This window comes from Salminus brasiliensis, chromosome 10 (genome assembly GCF_030463535.1).
Source record: "Salminus brasiliensis chromosome 10, fSalBra1.hap2, whole genome shotgun sequence".
NCBI classification, from domain to species: Eukaryota; Metazoa; Chordata; class Actinopteri; order Characiformes; family Bryconidae; genus Salminus; species Salminus brasiliensis.
In genome coordinates this window covers 566,395-588,619 of record NC_132887.1, presented here as the reverse complement: position 1 = coordinate 588,619, position 22,225 = coordinate 566,395, and the positions used below count along the sequence as shown (strand labels likewise).

The following is a 22,225-nucleotide window of genomic DNA, read 5'->3' as shown; positions in this document are numbered from 1 at the left end:
TGCTCTGGTGGGCTTTAATCACACTGACCTCCTGCTGGACAATCACAGACAACCCAGCACCACAGAGAGCCGACTACTCTCCCACGGCTCATTACGACACATCTAATCACCTGTCTGATCAATGCGTCATCACACAGCTTCAGATATCAGAGTCTAATCAGCTTAATGAATTCTTCATCACCAGTTTTAATCAGTTAGTTCTAACAGGCTAAATCAGGGGGAAGCCTTTTACTACTTTAATCAACTCTTCATTACATTTAATCAGGGTTAATCAATCCTTCATGAACTATATTCAGGTTACTCCGCCCTTTATTACACATTTAATACATTTTATAATTTGTTTTCCTCCTTTGTTTACTTTAGTCAATCGTTGACTTATCGTTTTTTCATTAAGTTTAATTGGGGTTAATCAGTCCCTCCGTTGCCGGTGTTAGCAGTACAGACTGTTTATGTGAGATTGCTCTGTGCTCGAGTGAAGGCACTGTGAGGACATTCCTTCAGATAAACAGGGATGATGTAACGTAGAGCACTAAAGCGCCGGACCGGCCCGATCCGCCACCACGGATAAAATAACACACTCTGAACAGCGGAGCCGATATTGACCGGCTCGTGGACTTTGTGCTGGAAGAAGTGGTTTGAATCTGAGATAAATGCGCTGGACTGTAATGGGCGAGCATTAAAAATGCATGAGCAGAGCTTCGAGTGAGGAAATGGAAAGGACAGTGGACAGACAGTGCTGAAGAAAATGACCAAATGTTGTCATGGCAGACGCAGTTCTGTTAGAGCACAGCCTTCTGTTACAGCTGTCCCTCCACTTCACACACTGTACATCCTCCTAACCAGCAAACAGCACACTCACACTCCACTATATACCATTACAATAAACCCAAATCAACAGAGTCAGTGGTCAGACAGAGTGTCTACACAGGTAATGAAGGGCTTGGTTACACAGGTAATGAAGGGTTGGTTACACAGGTAAATGAAGGGTTGGTTACACTGGTAATGAAGGGTTGGTTACACAGGTGAAATGAAGGGTTGGTTACACTGTAATGAAGGGTTGGTTACACAGGTAATGAAGGGTTGGTTACACAGGTAATGAAGGGTTGGTTACACTGGTAAATGAAGGGTTGGTTACACAGGTAATGAAGGGGTTGGTTACACTGGTAAATGAAGGGTTGGTTACACAGGTAATGAAGGGTTGGTTACACTGGTAAAGAAGGGTTGGTTACACTGGTAATGAAGGGTTGGTTACACTGGTAATGAGGGGTTGGTTACACTGGTAATGAAGGGGTTGGTTACACTGGTAAATGAAGGGTTGGTCTACACTGGTAATGAAGGGTTGGTTACACTGGTCAATGAAGGGTTGGTTACCAGGTAAATGAGGGTTGGTTACACAGGTAATGAAGGGTTGGTTACACTTGGTAATGAAGGGTTGGTTACACAGGTAATGAAGGGTTGGTTACACTGGTAATGAAGGGTTGGTTACACAGGTAAATGAAGGGTTGGTTACACAGGTAATGAAGGGTTGGTTACACTGGTAAATGAAGGGTTGGTTACACTGGTAATGAAGGGTTGGTTTACACTGGTAATGAGGGGTTGGTTACACTGGTAATGAAGGGTTGGTTACACAGGTAATGAAGGGGTTGGTTACACTGGTAATGAAGGGTTGGTTACACAGGTAATGAAGGGTTGGTTACACAGGTAATGAAGGGTTGGTTACACCGTAATGAGGGGTTGGTTACACCGGTAATGAGGGGTTGGTTACACTGGTAATGAGGTTGGTTACACTGGTAAATGATAGGGTTGGTTACACTGGTAATGAAGGGTTGGTTACACAGGTAAATGAAGGGTTGGTTACACTGGTAATGAAGGGTTGGTTACACAGGTAAATGAAGGGTTGGTTACACTGGTAATGAAGGGTTGGTTACACTGGTAATGAAGGTTGGTTACACTGGTAAATGAAGGGTTGGTTACATGGTAATGAAGGGTTGGTTACACTGGTAATGAAGGGTCGGTTACACAGGTAATGAAGGGTTGGTTACACTGGTAATGAAGGGTTGGTTACACTGGTAAATGAAGGGTTGGTTACACTGGTAATGAAGGGTTGGTTACACTGGTAATGAAGGGTTGGTTACACTGGTAATGAAGGGTTGGTTACACAGGTAATGAAGGGTTGGTTACACAGGTAATGAAGGGTTGGTTACACACCGGTAATGAGGGGTTGGTTACACTGGTAATGAAGGGTTGGTTAAAACTGGTAAATGAAGGGTTGGTTACACTGTAATGAAGGGTTGGTTACACAGGTAAATGAAGGGTTGGTTACACTGGTAATGAAGGGTTGGTTACACTGGTAATGAAGGGTGGTTACACAGGTAAATGAGGGTTGGTTACACTGGTAATGAAGGGTTGGTTACACTGGTAAATGAAGGGTTTGGTTACACTGGTAATGAAGGGTTGGTTACACTGGTAATGAAGGGTCGGGTACACAGGTAATGAAGGGTTGGTTACACTGGTAATGAAGGGTTGGTTACACTGGTAAATGAAGGGTTTGGTTACACTGGTAATGAAGGGTTGGTTACACTGGTAATGAAGGGTTGGTTACACAGGTAATGAAGGGTTGGTTACACAGGTAATGAAGGGTTGGTTACACTGGTAATGAAGGGTTGGTTACACTGTATGGATTGCTGTGATGATCAGTAAAGGGTCTGATGCTGAGTCTCTCTCTCTCTCTGTCTCTCTCTCTCTCTCTCTCTCTCTCTCTCTCTCTCTCTCTGTCTCTCTCTGTCTCTCTCTCTCTCTCTCTCTCTCTCTCTGTGTCTCTCTCTCTCTCTCTCTCTCTCTCTCTCTCTCTCTCTCTGTGTCTCTCTCTCTCTCTCTCTCTGTGTCTCTCTCTCTCTCTCTCTCTCTCTCTCTCTCTCTCTGTCTCTCTCTCTCTCTCTCTCTCTCTCTCTCTCTGTCTCTCTCTCTCTCTCTCTCTCTCTCTCTGTCTCTCTCTCTCTGTCGTCTCTCCTCTCTCTCTCTCTCTCTGTCTCTCTCTCTCTCTGTCTCTCTCTGTCTCTCTCTCTCTGTCTCTCTCTCTGTCTCTCTCTCTCTCTCTCTCTGTCTCTCTCTCTGTCTCTCTCTCTCTGTCTCTCAGTCTCTCTCTCTCTGTCTCCTCTCTGTCTCTCTCTCTCTCTGTCTCTCTCTGTCTCTCTCTGTCTCTGTCTCTCTCTGTCTCTCTCTCTCTGTCTCTCTCTCTCTTCTCTCTGCTCTCCTCAGCTCTCTCTCCTCTGTCTCTCTCTCTCTGTCTCTCTCTGTCTCTCTCTCCTCTCTCTCTCTCTCTCTCTACTCTCTCTCTCTCTCTCTCTCTCTCTCTCTGCAGTCGCTGGAGAGCACTCGGCGTATGCTGCAGCTGGTGGAGGAGGTAAGAACACCTAACCATGTTTAAGTCCACACGGGTTCAGAACCGGATCAGAAATCCACTCTTTCCCCAAAGAAGAGGGTTGATGGATGGCCCTGTGGTTTACTACAGTGTGTGTGTGTGTTTAGATGTAGACAGTGTGAAGAAACACAGCTCTTCTAATATTGAACCCATTGCCAACACAGTTGTGTAATCTCCATAGAAAAAGCACCAACCAATAAAGTGGGACGCTCTGGATCACATGACCCTACGTTCAAGACCCTAGATGAGGATAATGCCCCCAGCTGTGGAGCAGCAGAATTGTGTTCTCTAGTGATGATTGAGCTCCATTCAGTACTTTCTACTAGATATTGGAGGAGGCATTGCTGTGAGGTTTTGATGGCATTCAGCGACAAGAGCGTCACAAGGTCAGGATGTTGGGACTGATGATCATCACTCCACCTCATCATGCCTAACTCCTCCCAAAAGTACTGGATGGAGCTCCTCCACCATCATTCCAGAGAACACAGCTCCTCCACTGCTCCACAGCTCCTCAATGCTGGGGGCTTTATACCCTCTAGCCCACGCCTGGTATTAGGGCAGCATGGAGCCAATAGGTCATGATGTGGATCTGCTCCAGAGGGTCCTATTCTATTGGCAGTACTTCTTCTCTACAGGGACTAGACAAGCTGTGTGTGTGCATCAGCAATGGGTGCAGATTAAATTTGAATGTGTTCATTAGAAGGTGAGCTTTGGGATAATGTATTAAAACACTGAAGGGAAGGTTGGTGTTTAATAGGGTCAGGTACAGAACTCCATAAGTTCTCTCATCCCGGGATTAAATCAGACCTTTACACGGGTTTAAACTACAAAACTGCTAAAGCGACCCCCCCAGAGTTCAGACTGTGGTCACTATATCCACTGACCTGAACACAGGTCTGTGAGTAAAATGGGCAGAATTAGCTTCCCCTGTGCAGAGTATTATTTCCTCCTCTTTATCTGCTAATTATTCAGGCTGTCATCCAGAGGAACGTATAGACACTCCTACACAGTCCGCTTTATTAAATCCTCACATGATCCCATTACTAGCGCAAAAATAGAGTGAGCGTGTTCATTAATTAGACAACGCATAGCCGGGAGCTGACAGATGCCCAGCGCCGCCGCATCCGCTAGCACACTTCATCACACAGCTCGGCTCTGGGTGAAATAATGAAATGATGGGAGGATCTGATGGGAGGTAAACGGGGATCATCTGTTCTATTTAGGTCAATAGAGCCTTATTGTACCCGGGGGAGAATTACTCTCCATATTGCGCACACACACACACACACACACACACACACACACACATGCCCATTTACCTTTAAATAACGCCGGCCTGCTGCGTGTTTACCATGATGTACTAATTTTAGCCTGCAGATCTGTGCCGGCTCACTGCCTTTCCATAAGGAAGCGCTGCGGCTGGGCTAAGCCGTCTCACTGTACCTCAACTATTCCTCTTATTTTAGCTACACTTTCTCAGATATGACCTCCATTAGCCCAAACTCACCGGATTTGGTGCTGCTTTAGTTTTACACAGCAGCTGAGATGCTAATGTAACCAACACACTAACAACAACGAGTTAGCATGCTAACGGCATTCAAACCGTGTGCTAATTGGCTTAAACGATAAACCAATAACATGCCAATTAGCTTTCAGTAGTCAGACTGCCAGCCAATCAGCACTCAGTAGTCAGGACACCAGCCAATCAGCACTTATTACCCTGACCACCAGCCAGTCAGCACACGGTAGCCTGAATGCCAGTCAATCAGCACTCAATAGTCAGACCGCCAGCCAATTAGCATTCAGTCAGAACACAAGCCAATATACACTTATCAGCCAGACCGCCAGCCAATTAGCACTCAGTAGCCAGAACACCAGCCAGTCAGCACTCAGTAGCCAGTATTGCACAGATGACCCATAGTGTCACACCCTGAGGAAGGAGGTATAGAGTTTTGATGGCCACAGGTAGGAACTTCAGGGTAACCTCTCGCTTCACAGCACTCCTCCTCTTTACTGTTCTGTGATCTGAAGCTCTTGCTGATCTCTCCTGTTCTGTCTGTGTCTCTCTCTCTGTCTCTCTCTGTCTCTCTCTGTCTCTCTCTCTCTCTCTCTGTCTCTCTCTCTCTCTCTGTCTCTCTCTGTCTCTCTCTGTCTCTCTCTGTCTCTCTCTGTCTCTCTGTCTCTCTCTGTCTCTCTCTCTGTCTCTCTCTCTCTCTCTCTCTCTTCTCCTCTCTCTGTCTCTCTCTCTCTCTCTCTCTGTCTCTCTCTCTCTCTCTCTGTCTCTCTCTCTCTCTCTGTCTCTCTCTGTCTCTCTCTGTCTCTCTCTGTCTCTCTGTCTCTCTCTCTGTTCTCTCTCTGTCTCTCTCTCTCTCTCTCCTCTCTCTGTCTCTCTCTGTCTCTCTCTCTCTGTCTCTCTCTCTCTCTCTCTCTCTCTCTCTCTCTCTCTCTCTCTCTCTCTCCTCTGCACTGGAACAGAGTAAAGATGCTGGAATCAGAACTCTGGTTATGCTGGATGAGCAGGGAGGTAAGTTACAGGGAAGAGATAATAATCATATTATTTTATTATTTATACAAAATCTAAATTCTGATTGACCTTATATTTATTATATTCTGTAAGAAATATGTTATCATTATATTATGAGCCATGGATACATTAAAGCTTTTATGCTTTCATTTTTATAGTGACAGTTCTGTTTATTGTAGAAAAGGGTGTGTGTGGTTTATGCTGCAGGATAAAAGTTCTATTTATTTCTCACACCAATCAAAATATTCTCCTTTAGCTTCAGTGCTTAACTAAAATACATCTGCTTTTAGCCTGCAGTGTAAACACAGTGTGTTCGTCTAGAGGACAGCTGTATGTAGTGATGTAGATGTAGAAGTGTGCAGACAGACATGATTACACTAGTGTTAGTTGTTATTAGACTAGTATTAGACTTAATGTAGTGAGAATGGTGAAACTGAGCCTGGCCGAAGCTGCATTAGTGAGACGGATCCTCCGGCCCACATGTCCAAAGTTAACCGAGCGATCAGTGTTGCTGGTAATGACAAACACCTCTCTTCTCCATCAGCTGACGCTGCGATGGATCTGTGTACAATCCCTGGGAAAGACCTTGCTCATCACTCTCACACTCTCACAGCCTCTTAGGAAGTTAAAGGAGCGGTCTGGCCCTTTTTAACCTCTGTCAGTCGCACCTGTAGCATAACGCTTGGTTTCCACAGACACTCATCTAACAGTCAGAACTCACTTCAAATCAATGGGCGTATGCTCTGTGTCCAAATGTTTGTGGACACCCCTTCTAATGAATACATTCAGCTACGTTAAGCTGCACCTGTTGCTGATACAGATGTGCAAATGTACTGTAGAGAAGTACTGCCAATAGAATAGGACTCGCTGGAGCAGATCAACATCATGACCCTATTGGCTCCATGCTGTCTAATGCCAGGCGTGGGCTAGAGGGGTATAAAGCCCCCCAGCATTGAGGAGCTGTGGAGCAGTGGAAGAACTGTGTTCTCTGGAATGATGATGGTGGAGCTCCATGTAGTACTTTTGGATTGGGATGAGGTGGAGTAGTGATCACCCATCCAGCATCCTGACCTCACTAATGCGTTTGTCATTGAATGCAATCAAATTCTCACAGCAATGCCCCTCTAAAATCTAGTAGAAAGTCTTCCTCCCAGGACAGTAGAGACAGTTACTCCACTTAATTAATACCCGTGATTTTGGAAGAAACTGTCAATGAGCAAGTGTCCCAGTACTTTTGTCCGTGTTGTGTATGAACATTAAAAGATGTTCTCTTCTTATTAAGTTCAGTTATTTTAATGAAAAAGGACGAGTTCCCGGAAACGTGTTGAAGTGAAGGTCTGTGCTAACCGACCGTACGCTACAGACACAGCAGATAGAGGTCAGGTTCTCCTTCCATAAAATACCGAAACAGTTTCCCCTCGTTCTGCAGAAACGTTGTGATAAGTGATCTGGAATTGACACGACCGAGTGAAGCGTCACGGTTCTGTAGATAAACAAGGCCGCCCCAGTCCTCCAGGCAACCCCTTTTCCATTTCATCTGGATAATGCAAAGTGTAGTTTCCTCTCGGCTCGGAGGAGAGTGTTTAATTAGTCTGTCAGAGCAGCGCTCCTTCTCCTCCTCCCTCAGATGAATAATGAATGCCGTGCTCCTCCCACGAGCCCGCGGGGCGCTCCACATCCGGCCGCACGCGATCCAGGCGCACTCCTATGCGCTGTACCACCGTAACGAGCCTCATTCACGAAGATACGCTCTGATTACTGCTGGCCACGCCCTCTCAGATCACAACAGCCGTTCGCTCTGACTGTCACAAAGAAGGACGACCAGCCACACAGAACAGGCAGCAGCTGAACTGGTGGCTGATGGGATGCTGTAGCTTTAGCTGCTTCAGTCCCACTGAAAGTCCACAGCTTTTAACTGGTGTCAGGGGATCTAAGCTGGTCAAGGTGGTTGAAAAGCTGGTCATCCAAGTGAAATCAGTTATTTGATTTCGGTAAACCAGCTTGACCAAACTGGTCATCAGGCTGACCGTACTGGTTGACTAGCTTGGTCAAACTGATGAACCTGGTGGACCAGAGTGGACAGTATGCTATGGGGTCTGGTGCTTTAGCTTGGTCAGGTTGATCGTGCTGGAAGAGCAGCTCAAACGAAAGCCCACTCTGTACTTGTCAAGAGCTAAACTGGTCAACCAGCATGGTCATGTTCGGCCTCCTCTATCTCAGAGTGAGAGAGACTCGTCTGTACAGTGATGCTCTTTTAACTGGGCCGTTCTTTTAACCAGTACAAAACCAGAGCAGCACCAGTCCAGAGAGAGCTCATCACCACTGTTAGCTGGAGCTGCACTGCCTGGATCTCTGCGTCTGCGTCTGCGTCTGCGTCCAATTAGCTGTATGGTTTGTTGTCAGAACACTAGTCTGTAAACCCAGAGAATATTACCCTGTCCGAATACTTTCAGCAGTTCAGACGATAGTTCAGATGTAGCCAGTTAGCTTCTAATGTGTTCAGTTAGCCTGGACATGTCTGGTGTCTGAAGTTGGTTATATTAGTTTTAATATTGTATATATAATGTGTGTGTATATAATATATATGTTAATAGAATAAGCCTTCCTAACTCATCCATGCTACCAGTTCGTTGTTATATGCTTATATTACTTGTTAGCTACCTCTTTAGCCATATAGCTGACCATTAGCTAACTTCAGATACCAAACTTGCCTCGGCTAACTGAGTGTGTTTGGTGTGAGGATGATGTTAGCATATTAATTTCCCCCAAACTGTTGTTGTAAGAGTGTCCGACTCTTTGAGTTAGCATCTGTACAGACGGTATAGCGAGTGCTCTGATCCTGCACGGACCGCTAGCATGGTCTAAACCCTCTGATCAGTCAAAGTGGTCAAATTCAGATCTGTGTTACATCATTTAGCAAGTTCTCTTCTACCCCCTTGGGATTTTACAGAGTTTATAAAAGCCCCTCGGTCATACGCCCCGACCCCCAGTCACACCCCATTCACACCCCATACAACTAACTGGCCTTAGCTCCCCTTTGCTACACTCTCTCTCTCTCTCTCTCTCTCTCTCTCTCTCTCTCTCTCTATTATCTGCTCTCGCTCTTTATCTCTATTTATCCTCCCTCACTCTCACCTTCTCGCACCTCACATCCTCCTGGTTTGTTTTTTTTCTGGGTGCTTTTTTTAGCTCAGAGTCGGGCAGTGCCAGGCTCCCTCACAGTGACCCAGTGCCAGCCGATGCCAGGCCTGCACAGCAGTGCCAATGGCCTCCTGTAAACCCTGGCATCAGCAGCTGCTCCTAATGCCAGCGAGTAGCATCTCCATTTCTCTCTCTCTCTCCAGCTCCATTCACTGCACTAACAGCCCAGCAGAAGATCTGATCAGCTGATCAGTTTTACAAACTGTATCAGGACCAGAATTATTTTAATTAATTATATCAGCAAATAACTGCATGCTAACAAAACACACACACACACACACACACACACACACACACACACACACACATATATATTTACAGTCTTATGCAAAAATCCTGTTTGAACTACATGTGTGTTTGATTTTCTAAGTGTAAATCAGAAGAATCCTCCACAGACACTCTTTACCGTTTATTCATCTAATTTATCAGAAAACTATTAAATGAGGGGTCAGTATAGGTAAACAATAAAACAGTTCTTCTAGTCTTGATATCAGTCATTTCTTGATGTGAAGCACCTCATTGGCCCGCTTTTAATTGCCTGACTCTCCACAAGAGGGCGCTATTAACACTCAAATGGATTTTGGTGCTTCGTATCAGTGACACTGTGAGGAAATTCTAGCTTGTTAACTGAATTTAACTGATACAAAATTAAAGAAAACATATAAAATATGTCATTTCTTGTACATGACACATTTTATAATTGACTGTTTTCCACTATTTTAAATTCAGTGATTAAACTGTAATAAAATATGAAGATGGGGATGTTCTTATTTACACTTAGGGCATCAGCAGTGTCATTTAACCAGGGGTGCCAACACATACACATATGACTACTATAATATAATTTGGTTAGTATAATTGAATAAATGCAGAACAGTGTTGGTTGTGAAGTTGAGGATTGTCTAGTAAAACACACACAGTAAAATACATTAATATAACTTTAGCTCAGTTTATCTTCTACATCCTTTTACTTTCATTTTGCCCCTCAGTTCACGCCCCTGATTCCTCACTGAAGCTATACTCCCCGTCCCGTCCCGTCCCGTCTAGCCGATTTCCACCTGAAGATCTCACTCCTCCTCTCTCTGCCAGGGTGTACAAATCTCATTTCATTGCTGTCATCCCTTTGTCCTAACCAGAACAACTCGAACGTGTTGAAGATGGCATGAACCATATCAACAAAGACATGATGGAGGCCGAGAAAAGTTTAAAAGATGTAGGCAAATGCTGTGGACTTGTATGTCCCTGTGACAAGTAGGTACTGGTGAAGGGCCCGAGGCTCTCTCTCGCCCGTGTGCTGATGTCTGACTGTCTCTCTGTCGCTGTGAGTGTCCTAAGTGTCTCTCTTTCTCTTCTTCCTTCCCCTTTCCTTTCTTTTCTTCCTTTCTTTTGTTTTGTTTGTGTTTATTGGTATTTGTTTGTTTGTTTTGTGGGGTTTTTTGGGGGGGGGTGTAACTGGCTAAATGTTTAATATCAGAACAACTGGAGCGCATCGAGGAGGGAATGGATCAGATCAATAAGGACATGAAAGAAGCAGAAAAGAATTTGACGGATCTAGGAAATCTCTGTGGTCTTTGTCCGTGTCCTTGTAACAAGTAGGTGATGCCCGTCTGCCTGCCTGCCTGCCCGCCCGCCCGCTCGCCTGCTCGCCCACCTGCCCGCCTGCCTGAAGCTAACTAAATAGAGGACTAGGAGAGCAGTTATGCTAGCTGGCTGCTAGCTGGATGCATGCTAACGCTCATCTGCAGCAGCGCTGATGACGCTCGTCCCGTAGCCGTAGCTTTAGGCCCTTCTCTCTGCCAGCTGAATGCACACACATGCTCTACATTTCGCTGGGGCGTTGGTCACGGCCTGATGCTCGTAAATGGTAAAGGAACAGTTTGGTGAAAATCGGGTTTACCAGTTTGTATACACAATAAAAAGTACACAGAGTATATTGTTGCAGTCACGCAAAAACCTTTTATCTCCAGAACAGCAGTTTTACAGGTGAAGGAAAAACCTTCTTTCAGTGTAAAAAGCTTTTTTATTAGGTGAGCCATGTTGAAGCATTTCTAGAGAAAAACAAAAAATGGAGATTTTTGAGTGACAGCAATGATTTACACATTAACCTACATATAACCTATTAGATATACAGATATTACACATGTTTACATATCGCCACTTCCAGATATGACCTGTTTGACTAAAGTTCTTAATGTATACATATTTGCTTTTAAGAGTAAAACTAAAGAATCACCACCTTTACAATATTATTTATTATATTGTATATTATTATTTTATATTATTTTATATATATTATTTATATACAATACACATATACTTGAATAAATATGAATAAACAGACATGTCCAGGCTGATGGGCTGTATTTAAGGTCAGAGTTGGGGACTGATTCACCAGACTGCTCCTGTAACTGCCTGCTTGATATGCATGTGCTTGTTTCATTTCTCTCAGAACTGCCTGTTCCACAATAGAAACGCTGCTCTCACCGACCATTTACAGCACCTTCTCTGAACTCCAGCATTTAGCACAAATGGCAGGAATGGTTACGTAACTCTCCCCTCCACCTGCGAGCATGTGAATGCATCTGGACTATCTGCCTGAAAACGTTTCTCAGCTACAGCCACTGATATATACACTATATATATATATATATATATATATATATATATATATATATATATATATATATATATATATATATTTACTGTATTCATTATTTATACTTTAATCACTAACTTCATTATATTTGATTTACTCCCTTATTTCACTTCTTTTTTTACTCTGAAATTCAGACTATTCTGAACTACACTGTGGCCATACAGTCATAACTGAAGTAATGACCCATAGGAGTGTAAATCTTTGACCTCCACAATGAATCAGATACAGACTCCTGTAAAGCTTGTCCAGCCGAACAACATGGATTAGTGGGCGGATTCTGAAGCCAGAATTTAATTATTAGAATTCATTGAAAGAATAAAGTGACCACACAGTGTATTAATTAATTAACAGTAATTTAACTGGATTTGATTTGAGCCAAAAAAAAGCTCATACTGTATTAAATATCACCACATTATACTGTAGTATACTGCATTCCTGTAACGCATCAGTAATGCCATTAATGACCGTATTCGGTTCAATGTGTTTTTACACTCCTCATAGTAAAGGTTCTTGATTTAGAGTGTAGGGTTCTGGGTTCCTGTAGAACCTTTACATTAAATGGAGGTTCTGTAAACATTTGAGTAAGGTTCTTCACATTAGCACATTTGATTTACTGAATCTGGATCATTCAGAATGTACTGAGCGGTTCTGTAACGGTTCTCCTGTGATATTTCTTCAGAGAACCCGTTCTCCAAGCTTTATCTGTAATAGAGAGTGTAGAGACGTCACTCTTCCTGCCACTGTTACTGAGTGTACGCTACTGTTCAGTTATCCTGCACACACACACACACACACACACACACACACTCACACACACTCGCGTCTACCTGATTCTCCCTGTCATTAGGGATTAAGGTCACGGTGGAGTTTGGTTCAGCCAATGACTGCACACTTACACACACTTACACACTCATACACACTCGCTTACTCACACTCATGCACACACACACCAGTCTATTTTTACTTACCAGCCAACAGAATAGATACACACACACGCACACTACTGTATATACACTGTACATATACCTGTACACTGTACAGAGGTTTTAGTCCCCTCATCCTGTACCTCTACAGCAGCTCTGGCAGCAGTACCCGTGTTTATACTGTAACAGGTCAGGTCCCACTGCTCGGCTCTGCAGCTGAACATGAATCCAGTAAAAAGGAGAAACAAGAGCTTCAAGAGCTTCTTGAGATCTTGTCGGTGAGCTAGTCTGAAGAACAGAGCTCGGTTCCTCCAGGGTTCTCCTGGACGCCCCCCAGTCCAGCCAGCACAGCGTGGAGGATGTGTTCAACTCAATCAGCAGCAGCAGCAGCAGCAGCTCACCTGATTTACCATCATTAAGCCCTGATTTACCACCAAACCAGGTGTTGATCTGAGGAGAACTCTAAATAATACTAGACTCCATGAGGAGAACTTTGGAGATGTTCTGATGGTGAACACAGTGATGGAGAACCTCCACCACTTTCTGTAGGAGTGTTATTATTAGTGTTTATTCTGATATCAGTGATTTACTGAGCAGATCAGCAGCTCTACACATTCACACAGAGGACTAAAACCTTTGGACAGTACTGTGTGTGTGTGTGTGTGTGTGTGTGTGTGTGTGTGTGTGTGTGTGTGTGTGTGTGTGTGTGTGTAGACAGGCAGATGCACACACACTGCTTGGTGAGTAGCTCAGAACGTTAAGCTGTTGAATACTGATGGAAAGCTGAATTACTGCACACTGCTGGTGCTGTAGTGAGAGAGCAGGCCTGTTTCCTCTCCTGTGGTGAATCTACTACATTCACTCCCACACTGAACACTCTGAACACTCTGAACACTCTAAACACTCTAAACACGCTGAACACTCTAAACACGCTGAACACTCTAAACACGCTGAACACTCTTGAACACGCTGAACACTGAACACTCTAAACACTCTAAACACTCTAAACACACTGAACACTCTAAACACTCAACACGCTGAACACTCTAAACACGCTGAACACTGAACACTCTAAACACACTGAACACTCTAAACACTCTAAACACGCTGAACACTCTAAACACGCTGAACACTCTGGAACACTCTAAACACGCTGAACACTCTAAACACTCTAAACACACTGAACACTCTAAACACGCTGAACACTCTAAACACGCTGAACACTGAACACGCTGAACACTCTTGAACACACTGAACACTCTTGAACACTCTTGAACACACTGAACACTCTTGAACATGCTGAACACGCTGAACACTCTTGAACACGCTGAACACTCTTGCACACTCTTGAACACGCTGAACACTCTTGCACACTCTGGAACACACTGAACACTCTTGAACACGCTGAACACTCTTGAACACGCTGAACACTCTTGCACACTCTTGAACACGCTGAACACTCTTGAACACGCTGAACACTCTTGCACACTCTGGAACACGCTGAACACTCTGAACACACTGAACACTCTTGAACACGCTGAACACTCTTGAACACGCTGAACACTCTTGAACACGCTGAACACACTGGACACGCTGAACACTCTTGAACACTCTGAACACTCTTGAACACACTGAACACTCTGGAACACGCTGAACACTCTTGAACACACTGAACACTTTTGAACATGCTGAACACGCTGAACACTCTTGAACACGCTGAACACTCTTGAACACGCTGAACACTCTGAACACGTATTTACAGAAAATAAAGTATAAATATACGCTTTTACCTTTTACTTTTATACACACGGTAATCGTCATAACCGAACTGTCAGCGGGAATCTGGTCATCATCACTCACCACCCAAATAGTACTGGCTCTGAGGTCCCGGTCTAACTCACTCTAACTCAGTGTTTACAGTCTAACTTAGTCTAACTCAGTGTTTACAGTCTAACTTAGTCTAACTCAGTATTTACAGTCTAACTTAGTCTAACTCAGTCTTTTCAGTCTAACTCAGTATTTTCAGTCTAACTCAGTGTTTACAGTCTAACTCAGTCTAACTTAGTCTAACTCAGTATTTACAGTCTAACTTAGTCTAACTCAGTCTTTACAGTCTAACTCAGTATTTACAGTCTAACTCAGTGTTTACAGTCTAACTCAGTCTAACTTAGTCTAACTCAGTGTTTACAGTCTAACTTAGTCTAACTCAGTCTTTACAGTCTAACTCAGTATTTACAGTCTAACTCAGTGTTTACAGTCTAACTCAGTCTAACTTAGTCTAACTCAGTGTTTACAGTCTAACTTAGTCTAACTCAGTCTTTACAGTCTAACTCAGTATTTACAGTCTAACTCAGTGTTTACAGTCTAACTCAGTCTAACTTAGTCTAACTCAGTGTTTACAGTCTAACTTAGTCTAACTCAGTCTTTACAGTCTAACTTAGTCTAACTCAGTATTTACAGTCTAACTCAGTCTTTACAGTCTAACTCAGTATTTACAGTCTAACTCAGTGTTTACAGTCTAACTCAGTCTAACTTAGTCTAACTCAGTGTTTACAGTCTAACTTAGTCTAACTCAGTCTTTACAGTCTAACTCAGTATTTACAGTCTAACTCAGTGTTTACAGTCTAACTCAGTCTAACTTAGTCTAACTCAGTGTTTACAGTCTAACTTAGTCTAACTCAGTCTTTACAGTCTAACTTAGTCTAACTCAGTATTTACAGTCTAACTTAGTCTAACTCAGTATTTTCAGTCTAACTCAGTGTTTACAGTCTAACTCAGTCTAACTTAGTCTAACTCAGTATTTACAGTCTAACTTAGTCTAACTCAGTCTTTACAGTCTAACTCAGTATTTACAGTCTAACTCAGTGTTTACAGTCTAACTCAGTCTAACTTAGTCTAACTCAGTATTTACAGTCTAACTCAGTCTAACTTAGTCTAACTCAGTGTTTACAGTCTAACTTAGTCTAACTCAGTCTTTACAGTCTAACTTAGTCTAACTCAGTGTTTACAGTCTAACTTAGTCTAACTCAGTATTTACAGTCTAACTTAGTCTAACTCAGTCTTTTCAGTCTAACTCAGTATTTACAGTCTAACTCAGTGTTTACAGTCTAACTCAGTCTAACTTAGTCTAACTCACTCTAACTCAGTGTTTACAGCCTAACTCAGTCTTTACAGCCTAACTCAGTGTTTACAGTCTAACTCAGTCTTTACAGTCTAACTTAGTCTAACTCAGTGTTTACAGTCTAACTCAGTCTTTACAGTCTAACTTAGTCGAACTCAGTCTTTACAGTCTAACTTAGTCTAACTAAGTCTTTACAGTCTAACTTAATCTAACTCAGTATTTACAGTCTAACTCAGTCTTTACAGTCTAACTTAGTCGAACTCAGTGTTTACAGTCTAACTTAGTCGAACTCAGTCTTTACAGTCTAACTCAGTGTTTACAGTCTAACTTAGTCTAACTCAGTCTTTACAGTCTAACTCAGTCTAACTTAGTCTAACTCAGTCTTTACAGTCTAACTTAATCTAACTCAGTGTTTACAGTCTAACTCAGTATTTACAGCCTAACTCAGTGTTTACAGTCTAACTCAGTATTTACAGCCTAACTCAGTCTAACTCAGTGTTTACAGTCTAACTCAGTATTTACAGCCTAACTCAGTCTAACTCAGTATTTACAGCCTAACTCAGTCTAACTCAGTCTTTACAGTCTAACTCAGTATTTACAGCCTAACTCAGTCTAACTCAGTATTTACAGCCTAACTCTGATTTATGAAATTCAGGTTCTGAGGTCAGATGAGGACTGAACTTTACTGTCTGTTTTAATCCTAATGTTCTAAGTGGTTTTTTTAGTTACCATCAGTCTGTGAATCTGTAGTAAAATCATGTCCATCCATCCATCTGTCATTACTTTAGTCCTTTAATGATGGACATTATTTCAGCTCATAATAGAACCTTCATTATCTACTCATGCATTCATGACTTTCACATTTTATTGTTGATTTATTCATGATCCATTTGTCTATAGCTCCACATCTCGTCATTATAAGTCTACACTGTGCACTGATGTTCAAAACGTTTGGAATTTAAGTTTTAAGTATTTTATTAATTTAATAAATGTAATAAAACTTCCGGAAAAGCTTCAAATAACAGAAATAAAACATCTAAAATACAGTTTGGTGCTATTTGTGGCACATAAGATATTTGGCATATATAATTACCAAATTAAGAATACGGTGAGAAGAAGTGTCAACTTTCAACTTAATTAAAGATGAATTAATTCATTTTCTGTGCAAAAGGAAATGATCAAATGCATCATTTTACCATGGTTTAATTTGATTGACTTGATTTTTAAACTAAATAAATAATTAAATGAAATATAGACCATTAAAACAAGTTTTTTATATATAAGTATTTATATATATTTATATTTTGAGTTTGAGACTTTTATTATAACCATCATCAATGGTGGCAAATCCAGGTCCAGAAAGTAAAAACCCACCCCAGGATTTTGAGTCAGCAGTTGGAATATTGAATATTAAATATTGAATATTACTGCAGTCAGTGATAACATTCCGGCATCGGCGCAGTCGCCCCCTTCAGGCACGGCTGATTCCAGACGTTTGAGCGTTAGTGTGCGTCCTCTCGCTGCACCTGGAGCCGTTCTGTCTCAGTGTTTTTCTGTCACTGCTCGACCCGTCTCTCACTGCCCTCTCCGACTGTTCAGGCTGAAAGGTGGGGGTCAGTCCTGGGGTAACAATCAGGATGGAGTGGTGTCCAGCCAGCCGGCCCGTGTGGTGGATGAGCGTGAGCAGATGGCCATCAGTGGAGGATTCATTCGCAGGTCAGTTTTAAGGAATCGTTCAGTGAAATCAGACGTATCCGGTTTCCCACCTGAACCCAAATATGGCCCATCTGAGACGCCTCCTACCCACCAGTTAGCACTGGAGCTAATATACACCAAAAGAAGAGCACAGTTAGGAGAGCACAGGTTTGGGTGCTGGTCTTCTCGGTGAACTCCAGACGCTGTATGGATGTGGTCAGTTCCAGCAGCAGCTCACCTGATCTACTGTAATGAAGGCCTGGTTAGATAAACTAGGGGCTGGAGGGGAAACTGGGAATAGTGGACTTCCTCTGGAGGGGAAACTGGGAATAGTGGTCCTCTGACCACTGGAAGGTTTTAAGCTAACACAGACCTTGCAGGGTTAAAGCCTTCACGCACTTGTATTCAGGTCGTGGTTCTCACCGTCTAGACCACAGCAGATTCAGAGGAAGATGAAAGCAGTGTTTATGAAGCTTCTGAAAGGAAATAAGCAGCTCCTGTATCTGAGCTGGATCTGCTGATAAGCTGTGATCAGTGTTGAGCTCCATACATCAAACAGCTGAGAGGCAGACTGAGCCGGGGGCGCTCTGAGTACACACACTCAATATGACTATTGTTTGTGTGTGTGTGTGTGTGTGTGTGTGTGTGTGTGTGTGTGTGTGTGTGTGCAGGGTAACAAATGATGCGCGAGAGAATGAGATGGATGAAAATCTGGAGCAGGTCGGGAGCATCATTGGTAACCTGCGTCACATGGCTCTCGACATGGGCAACGAAATCGACACTCAGAACCGCCAGATTGACCGGATCATGGACATGGTAAAGAACATCAGCCTCACCCTCTCAGCCTCACCCTCTCAGCTTCACCCTCTCAGCTTCACTCTCTTAGCCTTACACTCTCAGCCTCACCCTCTCAGCTTCACTCTCTCAGCTTCACTCTCTCAGCCTTACACTCTCAGCCTCACCCTCTCAGCTTCACTCTCTCAGCTTCACTCTCTTAGCCTTACACTCTCAGCCTCACCATCTCAGCTTCACTCTCTCAGCTTCACTCTCTTATCCTTAGACTCTCAGCCTCACCCTCTCAGCTTCACCCTCTTAGTTTCACCCTATCAGGTTCAGGCTCACCCTCTCAGCCTCACCCTCTCACACACACTACTACTACACCCTAATACTGCACACTACACACTACTACTACGCACTACTACTACACACTACACACCACCTCCACACACTACTACTACACACTACACACTACTACTGCACACTACAAACTACCTCTACACACTACTACTGCACACTACACACTACTACTGCACACTACACACTAATACTGCACACTGATACTAATACTGCACACTACACACTACTACTACACACTACACACTAATACTGCACACTACACACTAATACTGCACACTACACACTAATACTGCACACTAATACTAATACTGCACACTACACACTACTACTGCACACTAAACACTACTACTGCACACTACACACTACTACTGCACACTAATACTAATACTGCACACTACACACTAATACTGCACACTACACACTACTACTGCACACTAATACTAATACTGCACACTACACACTAATACTGCACACTAATACTAATACTGCACACTACACACTAATACTGCACACTACACACTAATACTACACACTAATACTGCACACTAATACTAATACTGCACACTAATACTAATACTGCACACTACACACTAATACTGCACACTACATACTACTACTGCACACTACACACTACTACTGCACACTAATAATAATACTACACACTAATACTGAACACTACACACTAATACTGCACACTACACACTAATACCACACACTACACACTACTACTGCACACTAATACTAATACTGCACACTACACACTAATACCACACACTACACACTAATACCACACACTACACACTAATACTGCACACTACACACTACTACTACACACTAATACTGCACACTACACACTACTACTACACACTAATACTGCACACTACACACTAATACTGCACACTACACACTAATACTAATACTGCACACTACTACTGCACACTACACACTAATACTGCGCACTACACACTACTACTACACACTACACACTACTACTACACACTACACACTAATACTGCACACTACACACTACTACTGCACACTAATACTAATACTGCACACTACACACTACTACTGCACACTGATACTAATACTGCACACTACACACTAATACTGCACACTACACACTAATACTGCACACTAATACTAATACTGCACACTACTACTGCACACTACACACTAATACTGCGCACTACACACTACTACTACACACTACACACTACTACTACACACTACACACTAATACTGCACACTACACACTACTACTGCACACTAATACTAATACTGCACACTACACACTACTACTGCACACTAATACTAATACTGCACACTACACACTAATACTGCACACTACACACTAATACTGCACACTAATACTAATACTGCACACTACACACTACTACTGCACACTACACACTACTACTGCACACTAATACTAATACTGCACACTACACACTAATACTGCACACTACACACTAATACTGCACACTACACACTACTACTGCACACTAATACTAATACTGCACACTACACACTAATACTGCACACTACACACTACTACTGCACACTAATACTAATACTGCACACTACACACTAATACTGCACACTAATACTAATACTGCACACTACACACTAATACTGCACACTAATACTAATACTGCACACTAATACTAATACTGCACACTACACACTAATACTGCACACTACATACTACTACTGCACACTACACACTACTACTGCACACTAATAATAATACTACACACTAATACTGAACACTACACACTAATACTGCACACTACACACTAATACCACACACTACACACTACTACTGCACACTAATACTAATACTGCACACTACACACTAATACCACACACTACACACTACTACTGCACACTACACACTACTACTACACACTAATACTGCACACTACACACTACTACTACACACTAATACTGCACACTACACACTAATACTGCACATCAATACTAATACTGCACACTACACACTAATACTGCACGCTAATACCGCACACTACACACTAATACTGCACATCAATACTAATACTGCACACTACACACTAATACTACACACTAATACCGCACACTACACACTACTTTCACAGAACTTTCTGTGAGGAGCTTTTATTAGAGCTTCAGACGTCTGGATTCATTAATGTGATGGTAACTCGGGGCTCTGTTTTTCTGATCGTATCAGAAGTGAGGTGTGAAATCACAGCGTACTTTAAAAAAACGTGAAAGTACAATATAATATAATGCAAAAAGAGTGTAATATGTTATAGAAAAGTACACTGTTTATACTACATATATAATACTACACATTAGAAATGTATCATGTTGGATGATATTATAGTAATAATAATAACAAATATTTATATTTCTAATTTGTTTGTTTGTTTATTAGTTTCTGTATTTTATTTAATTTGTTTTGGTTTTTTGGGACTGAACATTGGTCATTAATATGCATGAGCTCATTAACATGTGGATCGCCATTGACTATTGCTGTTGCTGACAACCGGTGTAAAACACCACAGTGGGATTCTATAAGTAGGACTGCTGTGCTGTTATTGGCCGCTGAGGATGGTCATAACGCATCATTTCCTGTTTGTAACCGCGCTGCTTTTGTCTTTCAGGCTGATTCCAACAAAACCCGGATTGATGAGGCTAACCAGCGCGCCACAAAGATGTTGGGAAGTGGCTAAACTGCAAAAAACAATCCTTTTACCCCCATAACCCACTTCATAACCCACCCCCGCCACGCTGTCTCAGCCACGGTGCACATGTGCTGTCCCCCAGCGCCCCCTACAGGTCTGCACACCTGCACATATCAACCCCGCCGGCTCCTCCATAGAGAATCGTTGTTCTGTGTCGTCTGTCTTTAATGGTAGTCCAGTCAGTGTAGAAATGACCACAGTGACTCTGTATACCCCCCACCCCACACCCCGTCACACACCCCCACCCTGCCAAACTGCTTCATCTGTATGTATATATAGAGCAAATCTGGTGGCTAGGTTTCAGACGCCTACTCTCTCTCTCTTTCTCTCTCTTTCTCTTTTTTAAAGTAAAATATTTATTACTTTTACTGGATGAAATTTATTGACGGTTTACTTCACCGCTGTCTGTGTCCGTATTTGCGTGTTTAACTCTATTGCTATATTAAATCGTACACACACACACACACACACACACACAGCTGTGCATTCTACAGTAGTGAAGGCAGCAGGGAAGGAATCAGTGTGGAGTTGAGGAGCTGAGTTCTGAGGATGTTATTATTTCAGTAGAGAGAGAGAGTGCAGTTACAGTACTGACGTTCATCCAGCCTGTCTCCCTTTCAGTGATCACAGCCGTGCAGACTGAATTCACCTGATGTCATCACTAGAAATGTCAGAAACGTAACGTCAGAATTAGTGCCACACTTTTTAATTATTGATCATCTGCAGAACTGTATCAGTCGTTGTAAAATATTAATGGAACATGCAAATAAAAATACAATAATAGTGCTGAATGTCTGGCCTGGTCTGTGTGTCCTCTC

The 22,225-nt window shown here is 42.7% G+C and overlaps 1 protein-coding gene across 1 annotated transcript; it reads left to right on the top strand.

The window, feature by feature from the left end:
* Positions 1-3,364: 3,364 nt before the first annotated feature.
* Positions 3,365-22,198, top strand: snap25b (synaptosome associated protein 25b). The gene is made up of 6 exons (XM_072688934.1): positions 3,365-3,403; positions 5,897-5,945; positions 10,621-10,738; positions 17,446-17,562; positions 18,213-18,357; positions 21,327-22,198. The coding sequence occupies exons 1-6, from the start codon at positions 3,383-3,385 to the stop codon at positions 21,393-21,395; spliced, it is 519 nt and encodes a 172-aa protein (XP_072545035.1). The 5' UTR covers positions 3,365-3,382; the 3' UTR covers positions 21,396-22,198.
* Positions 22,199-22,225: the final 27 nt, after the last annotated feature.

Excerpts from the sequence above, each read along its gene's own strand:
- snap25b (XM_072688934.1), top strand. The coding sequence starts at position 3,383 with ATGCTGCAGCTGGTGGAGGAG. Across the intron at positions 5,946-10,620 it reads TATGCTGGATGAGCAGGGAG|AACAACTGGAGCGCATCGAG; the intron begins GTAAGTTACAGG and ends GTTTAATATCAG. Across the intron at positions 17,563-18,212 it reads AGTGGAGGATTCATTCGCAG|GGTAACAAATGATGCGCGAG; the intron begins GTCAGTTTTAAG and ends GTGTGTGTGCAG.